Consider the following 23,724-nt stretch of genomic DNA (forward strand, 5'->3'; position numbering starts at 1 on the left):
CACAGAACGTCTGTACGAAAGTCTACCAGGCGGTACTTATTTTTCATTGGTTAATTATATTAGTGTACTGAATTATGATTGGTTAATAATTATGTACTTAATTATGATTGGTTAAGTATATTGTGTACTGAATTATGATTGTGATTACTTAGTAGTCATGGAGAGTAATATATTTAGACTAAGAATTTATGGCAGAGGTATTTTATAGGGAATGAGCATTTTTTGATTACACAATGAATGTAAAAAAAACTATTGTACTTTGTGTACGCAAGCATAAAAATAAATAAGTCCCCAGTTTATTTTGTCGTACTTTTGTCACTCAAAGAGAGACATGTACGAATCATACTTTTACTGCATTTGTGTTACAATTTATTACAATAATTCATAACAATAAACTCTGCTGAATACAAAGTAATAATTCTTTTTAAATAACATTTATTATAAAACTATAAAAACAACAATTGGAAAAACAATAACTGATTGAACTGCAAGTTTGTGCTTACTTTTTCTTTCCTCCTTAAGTTCTTATTTAATAAAAATATTTGTTGTCAGTTAAATTGTCACTATTTGTTGGTAGAACATGTTTTGTTTCATTTATGCAAGAGGTAGAAATGCTTAATAATACATCCAGTTAGAGTACAGCAAATTCATATATTTTAATATATATTTTATTGCATGTGTAAATGTACAGAAAAAAGATTTATTTTAAACATAATCTAAAATCTTATAAATGTTGCTTTAAAATCGTTGCTATTTGATCTTTAAGTGAATCGTAAAATATTCCCTTAATATAGTGCGCCCTCACAAGTCCAGATTCACCACCAGTAAGTACCCAACCGACAGCACACAAGTTAGGATTCCAGCTTGCCTATGAAAGAGAACAATTTAAAGTGAATTTCTTGTTAAAAATTAAGTAAATGATGTATACTGTACTTTAATTGGACTAGCAATTTCTCAATGTTCAATTCACTATTGAATTCTTAATGACCTCTTTAATATATTTGTGTGACTCATTACAACCTCACTGAATCCTGATTGTAAAATTGTCTAAACAATACAGAATTATGGTCCATCTCATCTCCGTAATGTGTTTTAGGATAACACATTTTTGGTTGGTGCTTTTATAATATAAATTTTTTTTAACTCATTATTATTCTTTTTAAAACATCAGGAAATAATATTTACTCTTTGAACAGATGCTAACAGTGGCTTGTAGAGTTGGAAGTGTGATACTTTATCCAGCTGATGCAACCTCTTTACAATAGCAGGCACAGTGTTGCCAATAGGACCCTGAAAACAAAAAGGAAATGCCTATGGTATCACAAATACAAACACAGAAATAGTAATCCAACATTTATTACAACCAAAATCAATCATCAACATATCTACATTTACAAATAAAACAACAAAAAAGTATCATTTGGTCGAGTCGTAGCAATTAACAGGAGTTTTATGATGGATGGGTTTGAATTTGGTAAAAGTGAAGACTTTGATGGACCAATTGTATTTAAAAAGGTAAAAGATAACAGTATCTGAATGACACTGAACCCTCACTACTGAATCAACCAAAACGAAAAAATAAAAATTGCAGACAAAATAAATGAAAAAGTGCTTGTTATTACCCTGACTGCATCATGGAAAATAAGAACAGACTCATCATAAGCACTTGCTAAGCTTGTTGACTTTTCATTCTTTTCTTCTTCATCATCTCCATGAAGTACACAGTCATTTTCCTTATTTCCAGAATCAGTACTACCATTATTGCTTATATTTCTTATGTGTTTAATTGTCGTTCTATAAATAGGCTATTAATAATAACAATAAAAATATCGAACATTTATAAAGTGCTCTTTACCGGAGTCTCAACGCGCAACATGAAAAAAATAACTATTGACATGAAATAGGTGAATTTTCAAGAGAGATTGAACGGATGGAACGAGGAAGTTGGTTCCAGATCTCTGGTGCCTGAGCAAAGAAGCCTTTAGACAGGAAGAATTGATATCAGGATCAGGATATTCATTTTGAATATTATGCAATATTTTTAATGTAACTCACAAACATGTATTGCCAGCGATTGTTTGATCTTTTAGATAATTTCAACACCTGACAACGAACATCACCAAGAACGTCTCCGGCCACGATGCCATTCAGCCAGTTTGAAGCGTCAAGTGCCTGAAATAGTCATGTGATATGAAATCAACCAACCAAATGGCAAAGATAAACTTAGGCATGTACAGTATAGGCCTAACATCAAAGTAAACAGTGTTACAGTACGAGCAATGATCTATCATTCGAATGGCGCTATACAGCAATACTCACTAACATACAGGACTGCTTCTGAATGATTGTCTGAGTTTTATGATAAAAAGCTCCGTAGTCCTGAAAAGTAACTGATGCACTACAAAAAAAAAAATTGTTTAGTAAGTTTAAGAAATAAATATTGGTTGTAGAATTTAAATGTTAACAGTAGTTTAACATAGGCCTATAAATAGTATTTTAACATTGCATTTTGCAATTTGATGTATTTTTCTTTGTTGTTTTATTGTCTTAATTATGACAAGCAAAATGAATTTCCATTTTAAAGTGGACCAATAACATTTCTTGCATCTTTAATCTAAACTACAACGTACTGGCCAGATGTGATTGTGTCTAAACTAAAACGTACTGGCCAGATGTGATTGTGTCTAAAATAAAACGTACTGGCCAGATGTGATTGTGTCTAAACTAAAACGTACTGGCCAGATGTGATTGTGTCTAAACTAAAACGTACTGGCCAGATGTGATTGTGTCTAAACTAAAACGTACTGGCCAGATGTGATTGTGTCTAAACTAAAACGTACTGGCCAGATGTGATTGTGTCTAAACTAAAACGTACTGGCCAGATGTGATTGTGTCTAAACTAAAACGTACTGGCCAGATGTGATTGTGTCGCGGCAGCATACAATTCCCTTGCTGTGTACCATCCATCGGCAGGCGAGAGGGTGCGGTCTCTCTAGCGTCAACAACGGCTGGTAGGAGTCTTGAAGATTCCAGAAGTGTATTCTACCATCGTAACCAACTGACGCCAGGAAATTAATATCTGTAAAAAAAGATGTGAATATTATAATAAACTGAACTTTATAAACATTATCAGCTCTACTGACTATGACCACATGCTGCCTACAACCAAATTCATCCAGGACGAATTGATAAATTGAATTGAATACTGGACACCTTTGGGACCCTTTGGACTGGTCTGGTTTTGGGAGAGTTTCCGGTTTTCAGAGAGTACAGTATTGGGAGAGTGGACTGTATCCTAATTACTTCAATATTATTTTGGATTTTCTTGTAAAATTGATAAAACAGAAAACATTGAAACATACCAGAAGGGCACCAGGATATGCTTGACACTTGGTTTCCATGAGCTAGTATGGTTTTATATGGATATAGTTTGTTACTGCTTCCTTCTCTGAGAAGAGGTGATGACGTTGTCAGGTTCCAAAATGCAATCAAACCTAAATCAGATATTGTACTCATTACTCTATTTATATTCTGTTTCTAAGTATCATTTAGGGGCCTTGATATTGTACTCATTACTCTATTTATATTCTGTTTCTAAGTATCATTTAGGGGCCTTGATAAAACATATAAAAAAACATAACAACATAACAATATTAATACTGAATATCCAGTGACAAAAAGGTAAATAAACAATATATATACTGTATTTAAAGAAAAAATTATTTTAAATTCAGTAATAATAAAATAATTTACCATTGGAAAATCCTGCAACAATAAGGTTATGTGGTTGGCATGGCAACCAATCCAGGCACCAGCATTGGCCAATAGCTGTCCAATCACTTGCGCAGGAAGATGGTTTCAGGGTTAAAGTTGGTTCAACATCATAAAAATCTGAAAATACAATTGGTATCTTAAATTTTATTTTCTCAATTTAAGAATATAATTGCCAAGGATAACCAGAAGTGATTTCATTCCCTGTCCTTCATCAAAGGTGTCCATCCTGTTCACAGGACAAATATATACACAAGAATCTCTACATGTGTACTTTAGTTCACCCTCATTAAGAGCCTGTGTAGAGGCGCTAGTTTCAACATTAATGTTTAGAATAACATTTTTTACCATGTTGTCCTTCATTTCCTTCAGTATTTAGTGCCTCTTCATGTGGAGCTGCAAATACACACACGGTAGAGTTCGAGCATGCAACTGCAAACACCCCTAAACGAGGAATGGATCCTTCCTTAATATCTGTAGGGTCATCCCAGCAACCTGATGGACACCATTTTAAGTCCCACAATGCACCACAGTTATGCGCTATGCCATAGGATAATACAGGCATCCTATGTTTCCTGAAATTGGAAATAACGATTACATTTTCAATTTAGCACAAAAAAGAAAAGTAAAAAAATGCGCTATAAGCTTTAATCATAGTTCATAATTATATTTTATATTCATTAATTATTATTAATTTTATTAGTAGAAGCGCATTTCTGTTCATTATGCCCCTTAACTAATTATTGGAGCATCAAACTGCAAACACCCCTAAAAAAGGAATGAATCCTTCCTTACTATCTGTAGAGTTATCCCAGCAGAATACAGTTAATATAGTAACAATATGTAGTTGTTCTTGTTTACTTACGCCTTGTCCAAAAGAGAACCAAAGTTCCACATCTGGATAACACCTGGATATTCATAACGTGTACAGTTTTTGTGGGTGGAGTCAAAATATGAGTGACAGCTGATTGCAGCATACTGATTGGCTGATGGTTTACCATGTGGAGTTGGACACCAAGCAATGGCCCATACAGGCCCACCAACAAACATAGTTTTAGGAGCATACTTATCTAGATAAAGCAAAAAAACAAAACTATTTTAAGCTTTCATAATAAATATACATATTCTTGAATTTGATAGCGTCATGCATTAGTTAAATTTGGTCTAAACATTATTCAATTTATGTAACATGCATATCATATCTTCATTTGATATGCCCAAATATGGTATTGTAAACTTTTCTCAATTATATAACTACAATGCTTACTTGCACTTGTCTGCTCTAAACACTGATAACGCTCCAATATAAAAGGCTTTTCTGACTCATCATAGGTGACGTTCTCAATATCGGTGCTTCCATTATCAACTTTGATCTTAAACCTTGGTGACCTCATGCACTTTGGTTCTACTTTTTCAGATTCACTGGAAAAAAACCATTTTTACTAACTACATAAACATTTTGTGTCATTTGGAAACGCTGTCTTTTATAAACTTAATTAACTCTTAAAATAAACTATTTTGATTTCTACCTTTTAGATAACAATTTCCACTCTTTCAATTGCTGACTGGATTCTTGAAACAATCTTTTCTCTAGGTCACAGTGGTTTGTTTTCTTCCTAAAACAATCACAACATTAATTAGATTTAAAGAGGTATTAATCAACTAGCCTTATTGTAACAAATAACGTTCCCTCATTCTATGAATATTAAAGGAACTCCATTCAAAGTTTAACAAACAGAATTCATGACAGTTGTAATAGTCTGATTCAAACCATAGTTAACGTACTTCCACAATCCAACCTACATCAGCGTTTTGGCAAATTGGTATGTTAGGATATTGTATTTCCTGTTGAAATTGTTATTCTTTTTTTTTTGTAGGATTTGTATATGGAGGTACTATGCAAAATAAAGGACAACTTACCACTTGAGGAAATGCTCAACACACTGACCAGCCAAAACCATATTTTGCCTTAGAGATACTACAAAATTTAAAACAAAATTGCTGTAATAGGAGACTTTATTATTTGTTTATGTTGTTGATGATAAATAAAGCATTTTGGAAATATCTGGAATTAAATTGTTGCCTTTTTTCTTTCTTGTTTGATATTTATGGTACATAGTTTTTATATATTGTGAATTGTAATTAACAATCATATATTTTTTTTAATATACTGATTGCAATAAAGATTATTTTAATTGAATGAAAACTCAATTGTGAATTATAATTTACCTGCTGGTATGAGATCATCACACTCTCCAAACTCCAAGCTGACATCATCATCTTCTAAGTCCTCCTCATCCTCACCGTCGGTCACTATCTTGTCCTCATCACTATCAGATGATTCAAATTCTGCTATGTTGTGCTCAATAAAATATTTCTGTCTGTCTTCCTAAGTATAAAAGTGTAAGAATTAGGATAATTTTAAACTTATTATTATTGCTGAAGAGGTGTTGAATCTAGAAAGTTACATTTATTTCTCTTATAAGTTCATAATACAAAAATTAACAATAATTTGATTGAAATAAGAGGAGCAAAATTCCAACAAAGCAAAGCTTGTGTGAGGCAGCACATTCTCCTATTAAATGTTCTGTCTGGTGAAACAGGGACAACTTCTTTTTTTTTTTTAAGTGACATTGATAGACTGTGGGAGGTTTTTATTCTCGGTTGGAAAAGTTTGTTAATGATACTGTACAGCTCTTGAAAGAAATATGACAAATGTTAGGAGGGAGGGAGGTCAAAAGGCTAACCTCCATTTTTTAGCCCACATTTTACCTACAAACCTCTGTGATGAGTACAATTGTTATTAACTGTACAAATGTGATTTATAAATACCTGTTTATGGAACTTAACATGACTTTTAATTGATGGTTTGCTGGTGTATTCCTTGCCACAAAGGTTGCATCTATAAGGCTCACAATTAGCAATATTAGGATTCTATAAAACCAAAGTAAACACATTATACTAAATAGAAATCCTCCTTTGGGACACTTCTATTCCTATAACATCACTTAAGCTCTGTCTATACTATCAAACTAGTTTAACAAAAAAGAGTGATGTGCCCAAAATATGGTAGTGATATGCTTAACTTTTTTTGTCACATAAAGTTTGATAGTGTAGACAAAGCTTAAGTTAATGCATCCATTATTCTGATCTCTAAGGGTCAGTCAAACGGGAAACTCACTCACTAATAATATTAATTCATTTTTATGTAGCGCCAAAAAACTAATCATTCTCACAGTGTTGTACATCATTTTGGCTACATATTTCCAGAGTTTAGAGACATCAAAGTTCAATTTTTAAAAAAGCTTGTTTAAATAAATGGGTTTTTAGAAAGGTTTAATGAGGTAAACTGTGTGATTTCACTGGGAAGTCTGTTCTACAGGATGGGCCTGCAAAGTATGAAAGCCCATTCACCATTTTGTTTGATAGATTTTTAAATAATGTGTAATAAACTTACATTTTTGCATGAATTACAGTGATCTTTCAGTGCTGCAAGTAGACTGCTTTCATAATCACAGTCAAATGGGCAACTCACTCGCTGCTTCTTAGAAAACAACAGTTTCCACTTTTGCACCAAATCCGTGTCAATCACAATGTTTGGTGAAGTAAACAGCTGGTAGAGAAAGAACATTGATATTTTATGATCATCATCCGAAATAGCAATAATTTCAGTTAAAGTCCTTTTATGTGGTAAGAGCCATATAATCTTACATCCAATAGCGAGTAACCCGCCAATTATAGGATGGATATATGATAATAAACTATATAATAATTTATAACTTATAAACCAAGTCTCATTTGAGGCTTATGGAGTGGAGTTGAAAGAGTCGTGAGTTACAACCCTGGCACTAGGTCAGGATTGAACCAGGGACCTTAAAATTGAAAGGCAAGCACGTTTCCACCAAGCTACAGCTCCACTCCTATACATACAGTAACACTATCAGAAATACTTTTAGCAGTACTTAAAAAAAGGAATTGGTATTAAGTATGTACTTACGTGGTAGTCATACTTGGATGTGGTTTCTTTTTCTGTATCTTTTATTTCTACAAATCCTTTTTCTTTGAGTTCCTTCATTGATGCCATTGCTCTGTAATTAAACAAAATGTTAAATTTGTAGCCAAATTCAAAGTAGTCAAAAAATACATGAAAACATTTGAATTAGGAAAAGAAGAACATGTACAATCATTGTACATTGTTCGTACACGGATTCCCCAAACATCTATACAGTAATTATAGTATTGAAGAAGAAAGAAGGAAGGGTTATATAAGCTATTTAGCTTGTTAACTGACCCATTAACATCAAGAAAGTATTCATTCAATCTTTTTATTTCGGAATTACGGGTAAGTTTGCTTCATTGACAAATTATAACTAACTTTGGTGGGCAGATCACCAACTTACCCAGGTGAATAAACACACCCTATAAGTTTATTCTAAAGGGGTCATTTAAATACCCTACATTTGGATCAACATTACAGTTTAGTGGTCTGGGTCATAGTTCAACAATCTACTAGTAAAAGTATTTATTTATTTTTTGGTTTTTTTTTCCCCAGTCGACTCAATATACCTAAGGTTCACGACATGGGAGAGCATCATTTTATGTCTATTATAGATTAAACAAATTATTTAGTATTTCTATAATATTTTCACTATAATGTCTTACTTATGAGGCGGTATTTCTATAATATTTGCACCATAATGTCTTACTTATGAGCCGCTGATCTCCTACGCTTCCCCGAAGCATTGACTCCCATATCCACTTCATCTTTGTCTTCCTTGATAGGCTCAACAACTGGTGTGCTTTTGGTATGCATAGATTTAATATGATACTTAAGTCCTGCTTCCGAAATGTAAGTTCCTTCACAAAATGCACATAGATACTTGACTACTTCCTTTCCACACCTGTCTCTATGATACAGGTAGCCATGAACTGTTGTAAAGGACTTTTCACATGATGTAACTTTGCACTGAAGTTTCTTCTTTTGACGGAGAAGTTGTTTAAGAAGTGTTTTTTCACTTTTTATCTTTCCGTGTTTATCTAACTTACGTTCTTCTAACTGGTGGTTCAAAACAAAATTAATCAAAAACATTCAGCTGATTCTTGTACAGTCTCATTATCTAGCGAAAATAACAATCTTACAGTATCGCGTCTATTGACAGGTTGACAGTAACAGGCCCTGAACCTTATTGAACCGCAATTCTTAAATATTAACTATATCAAACACTCTAAATGTTCTTTACTATACTGCCGTATCCCACATGGGATTAAGAATGCTGTAAGAAGATGTGATACTGCAGAATGTTTATTGTCTCTAGACATACCACTCATTTTATCAGGTACAAGTTTATGCTGTACAAATAGCATATGATATTAAAGATGATGATAATGATGATGATAATGATTATGATGATGATGATAATGATTATGATGATAATGATTATGATGATAATGATGATGATTATGATAATGATTATGATGATAATGATGATTATGATGATGATGATTATGATGATGATTATGATAATATGACGATAATAATAATAAAATCAAATACTATCAACTTACTACTTCAGTTGTATGATTTGCAAGTACGTGGTAATTTAAACTAGCCGGCGATTTAAATACACCGCCACACACCTTGCAAAGAAAACCACTTTTCTGAAAAATAAAAATACAAACCAGTTGGCTATAAATATTCAACAACTACTGTATTTATTTTCTGTTTTTCTTCACTTCACTTCAAAAGTTAACTAAGACATTATTTGTTATTTATCTAATCATTTTTAATTGAATTGAAAAAGGTGTTTGCATATAATTCATGTCATTGTGCTTCAATATATTTAAGTTACCAAACCTCCTGTTATTGGCAAATTTTTTTTTGTTTGCTGTTGGTTGGGTTTCGAAATAAAATAAATAAATAAAGTTTACAGAGCACCACGGACATCATTTATCCTTGAGATAACAATTATTTTTAATTGAATTGAAAAAGGAGAACAACAACTTACATATAATTCATTACATCTATCATGATGCTTTAATATTGATTTAAGTTTCTTAAAGTTTACAGAGCACCACGCACACTTGGCACTGCCCCTTCCATTTAAATCTTCAACCCAGACTTCTGCCTTTTCTTTAAACTTTTCATACAGTTTTTTGTAATGTTCGTCTAGTTTTGAGATGTCAATATGAGTATTTCCTCCTCCTCCTCCTTCTCGCTCAGTATCAGATTCAGTGGAAGTTGTAAACGTTGAATCGTCGTCTGTGTGTCTATTTCTTGTGACCTTACGACCTGATTTAGTTGTGTATCTCAAACTAGTCTCATCTGCATCATCATCATTCGTTCTTGCCTTTTTTGGTTCATGTTCATCTGAAGTGCTTTCTGGATCTTTAGGCTTTCTTGGTCTTCCCCTCTTTTTCTTAACTACAGGACTATCCTCGTCTATTCTTCCTTTTGTATTTTCAAGATTCACATTATGTTCTTGTTTAGATTGTGTTCCTTTTTCACATTCTAAAATCAAAAATAGTTATACAAAATACTAAACAGTAGTAGACATATTCTATGCAGAAATAATAATTTTTATTTCTTTTAATATTTCAAGATTTGATAATACTGTAAATATTTGATCATTAAATTAAAAAATATAAAGTGTATGCAGGAAGAAATAAAATGTGTCTAGAATGAAACTGAAGCTACAGTGTTTTTGTCGAGTTAGGCAGGGGTGTAGCAAACCATAGCATACGGATACCCCCATCATTGTCTGTCACTCATTGCAGGTGCTGCACTGTGGCTGCGAAATGTCTTCAAATTGAGAACGAATATAATGAAACAAACAATAAGGCTACCTGATGAAGACACGCTATGATCTGCGACAAATTGCTTTTTAGGTCTTCCTCTCCTCCGTGTTGGCGTTTCTTTAGACAGTACTTCTTCTCTAGTATTATCTTCTTGCTCACATTGCATTGTTCTTTCACATTCTAAAATCAAGAATTTATACGGAAATTCATCAACAACAATAGTACGCCTAATCTACAGAATGGAAAATGAATACTGTATACTCAAATTAAATTACCGATTTTTTCTGCATAAAAGAAGCTACCAATACTCCTACTACTAACATTACATACCTATTAAAGATAAGCTCCTATCTCCTGCAGCTTCATAAATAACTTTTTTTTTAGGTCTTCCTCTTTTCCTTGCCGGCGTTTCTATAGACGGTACCTTTTGTGAACTTACTTCTTCTTCCATTCTTCCTTTTTTTAGTTTTTCTTCAACTCTGTCCATCAACACATTATTTTCTTGCTCACATTGCATTCCTCTTTCACGTTCTAAAATTAAGAATTTGGAAATCAATCAAAAACATTAGTACTGGTACTGGTTCAGGTAGACACATATGGTAGCCATTGACATCAAGTTAGCATTTAAATTATGCTACTTTTAAGCAGGTCTAATTTATGCAGAATTAAAAATAAATATAAATACAAGTACCAATTTGTCTTCAATAAACTAAAGCTACTGATCACTACATACCTATGGCAGATAAATTCTTATCTCCTACAGCCTCATCAACAACTTGCTTTTTAGGTCTTCCTCGCTTTCGTGTCGGCGTTTCTTTAGGTGTTTCCTTTTTCTCCAAAAGATTTTCATTATCTTCTTGTTCAAGTTGCGTTTCTCTTTCACATTCTATAAACAACAATGAAAATCAACAACAATAGTAGGCCTATTTTATGCAGAAATAATGATTACAAATTTGTTTACCGTAAAACAAGCTATCAGTAACGATATATACCTTTTGAATGTAGACTCTGTTCTTCTATAATCTTATCAGTAACTTGCTTTTTCGGCCTTCCTCGTTTCCGTGTTGGCGTTTCTGTTGACGTTTTAACTTGCTTTATGTTTTTCCCTTTTTTCTTCTCAGACGATTTTTGCACCAGATCTTTTATCACCTGTTCTTTTATCACACGTTCTTCGTTTTCTGTAACGTCGGTAGACATTTTTATATTGTAAAATAATCTATAAGAAAAAGTCATATTATTAAAGAAGGCCGGTGCACACTAAGTAAGCATTCACAACTGAAGTGTCAAACGGAACTACATTTTACGAGACAAAAAAACATTTCAATGTGAACATAAATCGTGAGACAATCGCGCAGTCGTTTGCGTTTCTCAACTTTCAATCCAGTGAGTTTGGAACATGCACAAAGCCTTTAATTAAGCTTTGCACGACTCACTTTGTTTTGATGCTTGACCCACCTTGCTGCTTAATTCCGCATGCTCTCAGTGCGCATCAGCCGGCCTGGGAAGCTATTTTTTTTCGCACCTCAAATCTAGGCCTACCAATTAACTTGGTTGTTGGTACAGTATAGCATGGAGTAGGTATAGCCTCATACGCATGCTACTGCACTTTCGCACCTCAATTTCTCGATCTTACACAATTTAAAAACATTCACACGCTACGCAGTAAGTGATGGTATGATGGTGGTGAGAGGCTGTGAAGTCTAAGTCTTATGCCCAGGTAGGTGTGCGAAAGTACAGAACGCCGCCTACCCTAGCTAAATTTGCCTGCAGGAGGCCTACCGTAGATTTGTATTAATTAGCCTGCGATATTTAATTTCTACTAGGCCTACAACCCATTAAACCTAGGCTTACTTACCTCCCCTTTTACTCACTGTCAAAGCGTTGTTTTGAAAACCCCAAAACTCGTGTGTGTGTGTCGCTCTCGCTCGCGAAAAGAGTCGAGCGTATTTTTTGTGTGGAATTCCAGTGAACTATGGAACGCCAAACTTGCCACTACGATATAATGTCGACAATTTTGTATTCACATCTATCAGTGGATTGATCATTGTAAATGTAATATTAAGCCACACATATTGAAATTTAAATTAATGATATAAATAATTTTCAAATTTTAACATCTTCAAGAAATCAGAGGGTCCACAAATAGCATTTAATATTTCAATATTTCATCATTTTATTAAACTATTCATTCCTGAAGAAGAACTTAAAAAGTTCAAACAAATATTGAATCTTATTTCATTTATTCAGAGTTTGTTTTATTTTATCGTATCATAATAATTATAATATTCTTGTTAAATTTGTTTTGGTGTATGTTTTGTTATTTGTATTTGAATTGGACGGTGAATACAATTGATCTGTAGGCGTATAGAGGGCGTTAAAGATAGAATAACATGGATGACAAATATTAATCAATTGTATTGTAATTTGTTGATCATGTAAACAAACATAATAAACAGACTCAGTACACAAATTAATTTGAACAAAATGTTTATTACACCACTATACTTCAAGGTCAAACTTAAGATAACCTAGCAAATCTGCATAATATTTGCATACATTCTTTATAATAAATTTAATCTTTAATTTAATATTTTATTTGCGAGATGTTAAACATTTTAGTAACATGTGTATCTGCTGTAAGTGTGCTTAATTAAGTCTACATGCATTCATTCATACTCATTCTTATTTAACATACATTACATTTATTTATCATACCATCATTAATAATTCATTTGTACCAAGGAAGAATGATGATGTCTGGGCGCCCAGACATCATAATGTTATGATGAATCGGTTGCTTTTGGGGTCCCAGGACATGATGTCGAACAAATAAATGAAATTATTATTTTAAGCTTGTTTCCAACTAGGACGCCACAAAAGGATGTAAGGGAAACGCAAGTAATTTGACCAATGGATCATCTGAACTGTCCCTTGTGATTGGTCAACTCACTTGCGTTGTGCTTATGTCGCTGCGTTGCATCCAAGTGGGAACCAAGCTTTAGACTAATTCCACCAACTTTGTACTAAGTTTGTGGTTGTTAATATTAATGTAATAATCAATACATTTCATTAATAATTTTGATGTCATTAAAATCATTTTAATACATAGAGTTAAATCAAATAGTAAATGTAATTATTAAACAATATTGTATAATCTTAATACCTAAATGCAATGAAAATTTACAAATACAATAGTAATCATTCTGTTACAATCCATTTAATATCAATTATGCGATAAACAGAATAGGTTTAAACAGTAAGTATACTTTTAATAATGATTGTATTAGTGACACTGTGAGGGTGGTTTACAATGAGTGTGGTCCCCCTAAGTTTCTATCAATCACAAGACACACAATTTGGCACAGGGGAATATACGACTTCTATGTATACATTTTCTGGCAACTTTATGACAACCCAAATAAAGCAGTTTGTAAATTAAATGTAGGGTTCTGATTGGTCAACATTATTCTGTGCGTATACAACTATTCTTATATAACACGGTTTGTTCATACACTCTCATATTACATACTTATTACATACCTCTATCGGTCAAGCTATAGCTCTAGTTAAATTTACACATCTAGTCTAAGAACAACTCACTTCCACTCAATATTTATGCTCATCATTTTTATAGCAACATTTAAAGATAAGAACATAAATCATTGTTGCTTAGTGAATATTAGTGATTGCCACTGAAACTGATTATGAAACTAAGCATTAATTTATTTCAAAGAAACAAATAGTATTTTATTAGTGTTTTTATTATATTGTTTGATTATATACAGTCAACCTTCTAATTTAAAAACCTCGGCTATTTTAGGGACGATCATTGTTATATTTGGAAAACTTAGATTTTTGTGAAAAAAGTTATTATAATTTGGAAAAAAAATGGATGAGTAAAGGTGACTTTGACTGATATTGAAATAAAATTTGCATTTACAAATTGCTTTTAGACCAAGGGGTATGTACATCAGATAGTTGACTCTACATGTATCATCAAACCAATATTGTACATTCATTCTAATATTTAATACAATGTAATGTTGAATAAAAACAAAAGTTCAACAATATCATATCAGTAAAAATGAGATATTATAAGTAAATTTACAAGTTCATCACAGATAACTAAAATGTTATGTTTATAAATTTGGATTTATTAAGTAAAATAGTGAACAATCTGAGTGAGAATAAAAATATAAACTTCTGTATTTAAAATAATCTATATTCATGGAAGGTGAGAACTGCAGTTTTTGTAATCTGTTATTTACATTGAAAATGAGACGATTGAGATAAAAATAAAATTGTATTAATATTCAAGTTCCCCATATTTAAAATGATAACGTTATTAACTAAATATTATTGAACAAACATTAGTTAATTATACCAAGGAAGAGTGAAATTACATTTCAGTCTTCCCCGATTATAGCCCTTTCACATTGTTTAGCAAAACCTGGAATTTACACACACATCAGGGCGACAAGAACGCTAGTTGGTCATACCCAGTACCATTTTGATTTTACAATCATTCGGGAAACTACCTCACGATTCTAAACGATGGTGTTGACACCCTTGTGTGTTTAAACTCTGGAGTTTCGATAGGCAATATAAAAGGGGTATTAGGTGCATTAAACAGATATAACAAAGAATAGTTGAAGGGAATTATAATGAGGGTGATTTAAGATAAACTTAGAACATAATATATGGGAAACTAAGTAGCATCTCAAACATCTTCAAGCCGATGATACTGGCCGTCATCGTCTGTGGTCAAGCCTGAAGCACAACAAAAGAAACGTGTAAAAGCAAATGAATAAAGAGTGCATTGTGTAAAAAGCAAAGAAAAAATAATATATGGAATTAACAAACCATAATAATAAGCTCTGTCTACACTACCAAACTTTATGCGACAACAAAATGTGATGTGACCATATATGGACACAATGATGTCATACTACTACCATATTTGTGCACATCACACTTTTTTGTCAAACTAGTATGACAGTGTAGACAGAGCTTTAAACAAAAACATATTTGCAAATTAATTTGAAATCAATTTTGGTTCAATATGGCATCATTGTTGTTGGTAACCTGGGAGAATTTTTACCAATATTAAATTGAATACCAACCATATTGAAATTTTGAATGAGAACTAAGCTGAAAACAATACTGAGCATAAGCTGTTCTAAGCATACACTTTCTGCTTATACATGGTCATTACAAGGTACACACTACTGTACTGTACATTTACATCCACAGTCCATCAACTACCATTATGAAATATAGGAATGGTTGGAGATAGGATATTAAAAGTATTATCTTCCATTGAAGAAATTAAGTTTTATTTAAAAACAACATTAGAAATTTCAGAAATTGGAATGTTAATAAAAGTATTACAGGACAGATGGTGAAGTGTGGAAAGTCATCCAGCAATGGGAGAATGAAAATGAGAATAGAAAAAAAGTAAATATCATTTACTGACTACAAAAAAAAACAAAAACAAAAGGTTAATCTAAAAATTAGCAAAGCGATTTAGTTTATCCTATAAACTAAAATTTAAGATTTCACAATTTCTGTTAAATTTTTAAAAGATACTGTATTTAGATTTTAATTTCTTAGCAAGATTATACTTATTTTTCTTGTAAAAAATTAATTTACTATTAATATGCTTGTTTAAGTGTTAATATTAATTTATCCTTTAACCTAACATTTACGAGTTGCTGTTAATTTTTAGTTATTGTATCTAGATTTTAATTTATTAGCAAGATTATACTTATTTTTCTTGTAAAAAATTAATTTACTATTAATATGCTTGTTTAAGTGTTACTATTAATTTATCCTTTAACCTAACATTTACGAGTTGCGTTTAATTTTTAGTTATTGTATCTAGATTTTAATTTATTAGCAAGATTATAATTATTTTCCTTGTCAAAATTAATTTAATAATATTCTTTTAATAATATGGTTTTTTTTTCAATTATAGTGCTTTAGTTTACAGTATAAATTAAAATAATGATCCAGTTAGTTGACCTTTAACCTAAATAGTTATTTGCATACAAATTAGCTTTTTTAAGTACATCTGCATTATTTATTATTTTAAGTACGGTAGGCAGGCAAACAAATGATTGTGAATATGAATCCTTCAGAAGACAGAGGAAATGAACAAAACAGATCTATTCACATCGACATTTATTTTTGTAAAACAAGTCTATATCAAATCAAATTTTATTGTCCTTTCTTATAGTGTCCTAAATAAATATTTCGTTCTAAATAAATATTGCATACATTTGTATAGTAATTGCAAGTTAAACATCTAAGTTTTCTAATTGAGCATGAATTAAGCTACAACATCATTCGCACAATCTCTCCCTACCTTTATAACGAAAACTTACAAAATGTCTTTATCTAATTCTACAAGCAAAATATAAACCATATATTTGTTTAATTTAAATTTTAACAAAAACGAAGACAAGTTGATGAGAAGAATGAAAAGAAGGAGGAAGGTAGATCAGTCACTGCCATCGTCATGTAAAAGACCTGTGGAGTAGTGTATGTATTCATTACATTACAATTATTGTGTGATGACGTAAAGACCTGTGGAGTAGTGTATGTATTCATTACATTACAATTATTGTGTGATGACGTAAAGACCTGTGGAGTAGTGTATGTATTCATTACATTACAATTATTGTGTGATGACGTAAAGACCTATGGAGTAGTGTATGTATTCATTACATTACAATTATTGTGTGATGACGTTTTTTGTTGCAAAAATTGTATTTATTTGTTGTAAGGAAAATTGTTTGATTTTGATACTTTATTATTGCAATTTTCAAGGTTATTTTTAATTTGTTGATGAGCATTAATTATTATTATTATAATTTATATTCTATTTTAATATAAGTACATTACTTAGAATAATTTAGTGAATTCAATAAAATTATATTTTTTAAACAAAGGCGATATGATATAATGAAATTGCTGAAGAATATTGAAAATGAAGACAACACACGACAAATTTCTTTCTTTCAAAACGAATTTAGTTCTAAAGAATAATTAACATATTATTATTAATATAGAGCCAACGGGTTGCTACCGTATGGATTTTATTTAAATCATGAAACTGGTTTTTGAAATGCATCTCCTGCTGAGCATGAATAAATAGTATGAGGAATGGGTTTTTTTTTTCAGGGTTGGAATGTTGGTTCCTTCTTATTATTTCACCGAATTCTGTTTTGTAATTCTTTTTGTATTTATTTTGTATCCTGTTTTGACAGGACCATATAAAAGGGTTAATTATTTGATATACAATAGACCCTCATTTACATATCAAAGGTGATTTGGAAACTTGCCAGGAGTGGTTTAGGTTTATAAGTAGTATTGTTCGATTGTTATATTTACATATGAAGTTTATGGTTCTTTGTATTTAAAACTATGCTTACCATATTTACGCCTAATTTCATCATTTCTGGCTTTTCTATCTGCTTTCCTAAAAGAAAATATACATTTGTAAGTTAGAATAAAAGTATTATTATTATCCATAACATATTTGACCAATGAAGGGAAACAACCAAGTGTAAAGGAAAGTGGTGACCATAGTGGAATTCATGATACAGTAGACTGGTCTGATAAGTACTGAACTTAAGTTTAAAAGGAGCAGGGTGATATAGATTTTAAAAAATGCACATACTTCTGGTCATGTCTTAATTGTCTGTCTTCTTTTTGGCGTTCAACTTTTGCATCTTCTTTAGCCCATCTTTAGGAAGAAAACAAGCAATTGATGAGAATAGAATGGTTAACTTGTCTGATGAATGAAATGTTGATGAATTGAATTGAATTGATCCATTTTAGTTATTCATGATGGTGACAATGATAGTTGTGAGCTTAACATGCAACACTTTCTCCATTGTTGAAAGTAAGTCAGCTGCTAGTGTTGGGTTTGTATCCGGACACTAGTTTATTACTTTGTGGAACAACAAAGTCAACAATGCAGTAGATTAGAATCAAGCTAACAACTGATGTCTATCATTTATGATCCATTTTATGAGCAGAAAATTCAGTTTTCCAGGTTACACTGCACATAACACCATTTGCAATGCAAAAGCTAGAATTAGGTTCAGGTTCTACCAGTGAAACAGTTCTTATTTATTTTTCCTATTTAAGTTATTGTGAATGTATGCTTCTTTTATTTCTTGAACTGTTAAATAAATGTGTGTTGAATGAATCCATTAGTAATGCAATAATATACTCACTTGGCACTGTTGTTACTCTTACAACAACAACATCTACAGACACAATATGTAATTGCTATAAGGATGATGCCTGCAATCACTCCCATACTAATCAGTAAGGCTTGAAAGTTTACTAGAAAAAAATACAGTAATAATAAAAACTATCTGCTATACATCACACACTACTACTAGGCCTACACTAGATTACAAGTAAATAGTATAACATTGTTTTATTTCACCTTTGCACAAACAAAGTTAAGTCACATTTTAATATTAAAGAATACAAATATCCTTATAAATTAGACATCCTATAAAGTAAGAAATAAGGATGTCTAAAATTCTGATAAATCTTCAAGTCTGTTTTAATGTTCCAATTTATATAGTATGAATTTGTTTGTATTACAAATAAAACACATTAAAATCATCCAGGCTCCATAACAAAATGATGGAGATCCTGAGATGATCTGATACCGGTATTTTTTTTGTGTCTGCCTTTTTTATTTAAACTTATTTATGCAATTAATTTTGTAACTATAGACGTCCGTTTCCGAAATAAAAGTAAAAGTAAAACATTGTAAAAATTGCCACAATTCACTGCTAGTGTGATTAATAAATCAAATAAATTTTGAGCTAAAACAACCAATATTTCCTCATCTTGACTAGAGCACACAATATACACAGTCCCAATTGAAACATTGGACAAAAAACATAATTTAATATCTAATTTGTAATGTTTGAAAACAACAGCTTACTTTTACATGTTCCCCATCTTGCATTTTTCAATTTACAATCTTTGGTTGGAAAAATATCTCCGACTGGATAATCCGCACATTTGTTCTCAGTTGAACAGTAGAAACACTTTTAAAGAAAGAACAGTATAATAATAAAGCATTTTTAAAGCAATCTTTACCAGAATATCACAGCGCAGATCTATGATAATGATAAAGTAAATAAATATCTTAATATTAATTGTTTTAAAAACATAATTTTTATTCTATATCTGTATTGATGATCGTAACTGTATGTAAACAAATGTAGATTTTGGTGACACCTGTCCATGATGAGTGACACCTGTCCATGATGAGTGACACCTGTCCATGATAAAAATGTATCAAATGACTCAAATAATAGTACAATCATTTTACTTTAAAAAGAACTTACTTTTCCACCAGGAATACTAAGACACTTGTCACAATCTGAACCACTCATATCTGCACATGCTACACAAATAAAAACAAATCATTGCTATTTAATTATAAACAATAAAATTAAAATTTTGTTTAATAATTATCAATTGTAATGTTATCTCCTTGTTTTCCTTTCATGTTAAAAAGCTGTTGGTTGTCTTTCTCGTAATTCTAAATGTAATCTTCTTTATGTGCCGTATCAATGTATTTATGAATGGATTTATCTCAGGCATTTGTCTTCTTTTTAATAATTGATAAAAATAAAAGATAATTCTATTGATCTGTTTTTTTACCGTTATAATTGTTTTTGTAATAAAATTAGTAAGACTGTAATGTATAATAACTTTGTATTGTATAGGTCTTAAGATATATATATTATATATTATTCCATTCTGTAAAGGGGCGGGCTTCCCGCTGTTGAATGAGGTTATGAAAAAAATAAAGCCCTAGGCCTAATAACTTGTGACTTGTCATCATCATGTGATAACTTGTTCTACTTTCTACACGACTACCTGTATGTAGTGTATGTACTACTAGAGGCCTATTCATGATTGCCACCATAATAAACAAATATAAAGCTATATTTGCTTCCACTATTACAAGCATACTCCACACAAATAGCTTAACCTGGGCTCTAGGCCTATCTATGTACTTACTTGGCGCAGGCGTCGTTGGGTTAGCCGAAGTCGGTTCATCAGTGGCTGTTGATAACACAGTCGATAGCAGTGTGCCTAGCACCACCAACAATAAAACGCCTTTTAAACACATCATACCGCTTTTTATTTACACCACACGGTAATACTGGATAGTTTAGTTATTTAATGCAATATTTAATTTCTCTTTCCAATTTATATTTCAACGAAAGTACTAAAATATCAATCGAAAACAACACAATATAAAAATCAACCCAATTATCAAAAATGTTTTCTTTCTTACGTACGTCGTCGATAATTCGATCACTTCCGTATTGTTTACAAAGGTCATTAAACTTATTTTTATCGTCCGATTGATACGCATCCGTGAACACTGTTTGGTTTATCTTTGTTTTTTAAACTTTAGAACACGATATAAATATAAAAACAATGATGATTTACTTAATAAATATGACGATAATAAATAATGATATTGAATCATTTTAAATTTAATATTTTATAAATTTTAAAAGTAAAATTGTGTTTCATATCAAGAGGGCGACATCACCTTCCGCAGGTCAAACAAAACTCATTAACCCGTGACGACAAAAACAAATAACATGTTTTTAAACTTGTAAGTCCTGAACATGATGTTACATAATAGTTAATGTAAGTGATGGCGCTACTTAAAACAAAGAAAGAAATATAATGTAGTTTACATTTCTAGGGTCAACCACCATTATGTAATATAGAATGGGAGAAGTCTGTTTAATAGACTGACTCTGATTAAAAATGCCTACCAGCAGAGTACCAGCATTGAACTTCTTCAAGTCATTCTAAAACTAGACTAGTACTATTACTAAACTTCCAATAGATAGAGGCAAAGCAATTTTAGGTTGTTTAAAAACACAATACAATTTACAAAGTTCAATTTGTATGTAGTAATCTTCTTTACTCAGCCAAATTTATTCAATTAAGAAAGTGCCTTTTTAGTCTAATCTAAGTAGTATACTGTGATAATGGATGGATATGTCTGTTTTCAGGTCACAGCATTATTTATTGAGAACGAGACAATAATAAGATAATAAGAAAATGACTTTCAACAAAGAAAAAACAGCTGTAAAACAATGGCATGATGGGATTGACGGCTTACTGTTCGAGACAAAGACAGGTGTGTACCACTCGATGTAGGAAATCATTTGTCCACAACTCTATTCATGTTTCCAACACAACATTCCAAAGATAGTTTGTTTACTTGTTTACTACTGTATATAGTTTTAATGTATTGTATTGATATTTTTAATGTTTTATACTGCCACAACTTTAGTAAATAATAGATTGAGAAATGTTATCATGCATGATGTTCCCAATGACGACATAGGCAGATAAATAATTATAGAATATTTGAATGAAAGTTCATATGTTCTGGTAAAAAATATAAAGGTGAAATGTGTCGAAACTCAAGTTATGTTGAATTTTGTGCTGTAAGTTTGTTTAAAGATGTATTGTTCCTTGAAACACAAAAAAATGGAGGTCAAAATATTCTAAATTTAAAGTGGCCATATCAAAGTAATATTAAAGTTATTCACTTTAAGTCGAAAATTTGAGCCAAAAACAAGAAGTTTACGTAATTAACAGGTAAATTAGTTTGATTACATTTCATCTGCAAAATCGTCGCGAGCGAAAGTAAACAAAGATTTCAAACCATGAGTATGCATTATGCATATGCTAATTAGGATTGTTTACAACTCGTCACGGTTGAGAAGGTATTTTCACACAGATCATAAGGAAGTTTTATGATTATGCATACAGAGTAGCCAAACAAGCGCGTTTCATTATGGGATATGTTTTGATCAAAAACTTTGACTGGAAGTCAAAGTTATTTTTTTAACAAAAAAACGTCTGTATTTCAGTTAAATGATTTTTTTTTTCGAAAAATTTTTGGTGATAGTATATTAATAATAATTATGATGATAATTATGATAATTATTATGATACTTCAAAATGAGCCACCTTTTTCCAAAATCTTTTATTTTTTATTTTTTGGGAATTAGTCAAAGGGACAATACATCTTTAAAAAACATTTTATAAATTAGAGAATAGTTTGACCTTTTCTTTTATAAATTAAAAATTTATATTTTATATTCACAGGTTCTCTCAACTGGTATTCATTTACTAAAATATTTGTGATGCTGTTTGATAAAGATTGGAATGGTCTTATCGTACAAAAACTGAATGGTGGTTTGGTGTTTGTCCGAAATCAGCATGTTAGCATTAATCCAAATGCATACACATATCTTACCAATCCTAATGTTGGTTTTCAGCATTTTATAGACATCACATATTGTGGAAAATCATCTTACTCAGCCTTGCAACTTGTATCGGATAACCATGGTAACACCCTTGCATCTAATCGCATTAACCTTGTTTATGTTGACATGGAAACGCGTAAGAGTATGCACTTGCCCGAGTTTTTTTGCGAAGCGGTCATAAAATCACATCCTTTGTCAAAAGCAAACCAGAAATTTGACTTGAAAGAATTTACTTGTCCAGTCGATTATTTTAAGATGGATATCACGGTTGTTTACACAGATCTCGACACAAATGGCCATGCTACACAAACATCGTACATCAGACATGTTTTGAATACGTTCATAGCAGGCGGTGGTTCAACGGTGCTAGGTAGCTTAACAATTAATGATATTTTGACAATGCAGGAGTTTAGGTCTTCGTATGAAAGTGAAGCCAATCTTGGCGATAAACTTGTTGTTAAAGTTTGGTATGATAAATACACTGGGCTTCATGCTCACATTGTTGACAAAATAAATCCAGAAAAGGTTTTCGTTCGCGCAAATCTTGGAGTAGGAAACATTGTAGCTAAGCTATAATGATTATTATTGATTATTATTGATTATTTAATTACCTACTGTATATAATTGTTTGTTGTAATGATTTTCATTTTTATTGGAGGCCCTTGAATATTCATCAACCCACTAGGCTAAACTGGAAGGGTATCCTTTTTAAAATGGGTGAAATAAAAATATATCATTTGTACTTTGGTAAGATACTGTTATACTGTTGAGGATAATAAATGTACATGGTTTAATCATATCA

The 23,724-nt window shown here is 31.5% G+C and overlaps 3 protein-coding genes across 4 annotated transcripts; 1 reads left to right on the forward strand and 2 right to left on the reverse strand.

The window, feature by feature from the left end:
• Nucleotides 1–480: 480 nt before the first annotated feature.
• On the reverse strand, nt 481–12,484 carry LOC140050189 (uncharacterized). The gene is made up of 25 exons (XM_072095272.1): nt 12,422–12,484; nt 11,559–11,782; nt 11,300–11,452; nt 10,897–11,097; nt 10,615–10,746; nt 9,777–10,279; nt 9,337–9,429; nt 8,478–8,827; nt 7,769–7,859; nt 7,229–7,384; nt 6,604–6,705; nt 6,001–6,160; nt 5,692–5,749; nt 5,301–5,387; nt 5,039–5,193; nt 4,637–4,841; nt 4,120–4,346; nt 3,754–3,891; nt 3,363–3,494; nt 2,911–3,079; nt 2,320–2,398; nt 2,056–2,172; nt 1,623–1,805; nt 1,186–1,290; nt 481–868 (listed from the first exon to the last, which is right to left on the reverse strand). Exons 2-25 carry the CDS (start codon nt 11,761–11,763, stop codon nt 725–727), a joined length of 3,945 nt encoding a protein of 1,314 aa, XP_071951373.1. The 5' UTR covers nt 11,764–11,782; nt 12,422–12,484; the 3' UTR covers nt 481–724.
• Nucleotides 12,485–13,036: 552 nt separating this feature from the next.
• LOC140040318 (pituitary tumor-transforming gene 1 protein-interacting protein-like) lies at nt 13,037–20,929 on the reverse strand. Of its 2 annotated transcripts, none has more exons than XM_072086178.1 (7): nt 20,635–20,929; nt 19,953–20,011; nt 19,544–19,649; nt 18,813–18,924; nt 18,251–18,316; nt 18,003–18,049; nt 13,037–15,336 (listed from the first exon to the last, which is right to left on the reverse strand). In XM_072086178.1, exons 1-7 carry the CDS (start codon nt 20,747–20,749, stop codon nt 15,287–15,289), a joined length of 555 nt encoding a protein of 184 aa, XP_071942279.1. In that variant the 5' UTR covers nt 20,750–20,929; the 3' UTR covers nt 13,037–15,286. The 2 variants fall into 2 exon arrangements, with proteins under 2 accessions (XP_071942279.1, XP_071942287.1); XM_072086186.1 differs by lacking the exon at nt 13,037–15,336 and adding an exon at nt 16,467–17,097.
• Nucleotides 20,930–21,208: 279 nt separating this feature from the next.
• Nucleotides 21,209–23,656, forward strand: LOC140040341 (uncharacterized). The gene is made up of 3 exons (XM_072086208.1): nt 21,209–21,279; nt 21,654–21,781; nt 22,762–23,656. The coding sequence occupies exons 2-3, from the start codon at nt 21,703–21,705 to the stop codon at nt 23,496–23,498; spliced, it is 816 nt and encodes a 271-aa protein (XP_071942309.1). The 5' UTR covers nt 21,209–21,279; nt 21,654–21,702; the 3' UTR covers nt 23,499–23,656.
• The last annotated feature ends 68 nt before the right edge of the window (nt 23,657–23,724 follow it).

The sequence above is a fragment of the Antedon mediterranea genome, chromosome 1, assembly GCF_964355755.1.
Source record: "Antedon mediterranea chromosome 1, ecAntMedi1.1, whole genome shotgun sequence".
Taxonomy (NCBI): Eukaryota; Metazoa; Echinodermata; class Crinoidea; order Comatulida; family Antedonidae; genus Antedon; species Antedon mediterranea.

Coding starts and splice junctions, on each gene's coding strand:
- LOC140050189 (XM_072095272.1), bottom strand. CDS start 11,763: ATGTCTACCGACGTTACAGAAAACGAAGAACGTGTGATAAAAGAACAG. Junction 7,860..8,477: donor AGGAGATCAGCGGCTCATAA/GTAAGACATTAT, acceptor GTTTAATTACAG/AGCAATGGCATCAATGAAGG. Junction 1,291..1,622: donor TTTTCCATGATGCAGTCAGG/GTAATAACAAGC, acceptor TTTTGTTTTCAG/GGTCCTATTGGCAACACTGT.
- LOC140040318 (XM_072086178.1), bottom strand. CDS start 20,749: ATGATGTGTTTAAAAGGCGTTTTATTGTTGGTGGTGCTAGGCACACTG. Junction 19,650..19,952: donor TTAGTATTCCTGGTGGAAAA/GTAAGTTCTTTT, acceptor TTTCTTTAAAAG/TGTTTCTACTGTTCAACTGA. Junction 15,337..18,002: donor TGAAATTAGGCGTAAATATG/GTAAGCATAGTT, acceptor GTTGTGCTTCAG/GCTTGACCACAGACGATGAC.
- LOC140040341 (XM_072086208.1), top strand. CDS start 21,703: ATGACTTTCAACAAAGAAAAAACAGCTGTAAAACAATGGCATGATGGG. Junction 21,782..22,761: donor ACTGTTCGAGACAAAGACAG/GTGTGTACCACT, acceptor TTATATTCACAG/GTTCTCTCAACTGGTATTCA.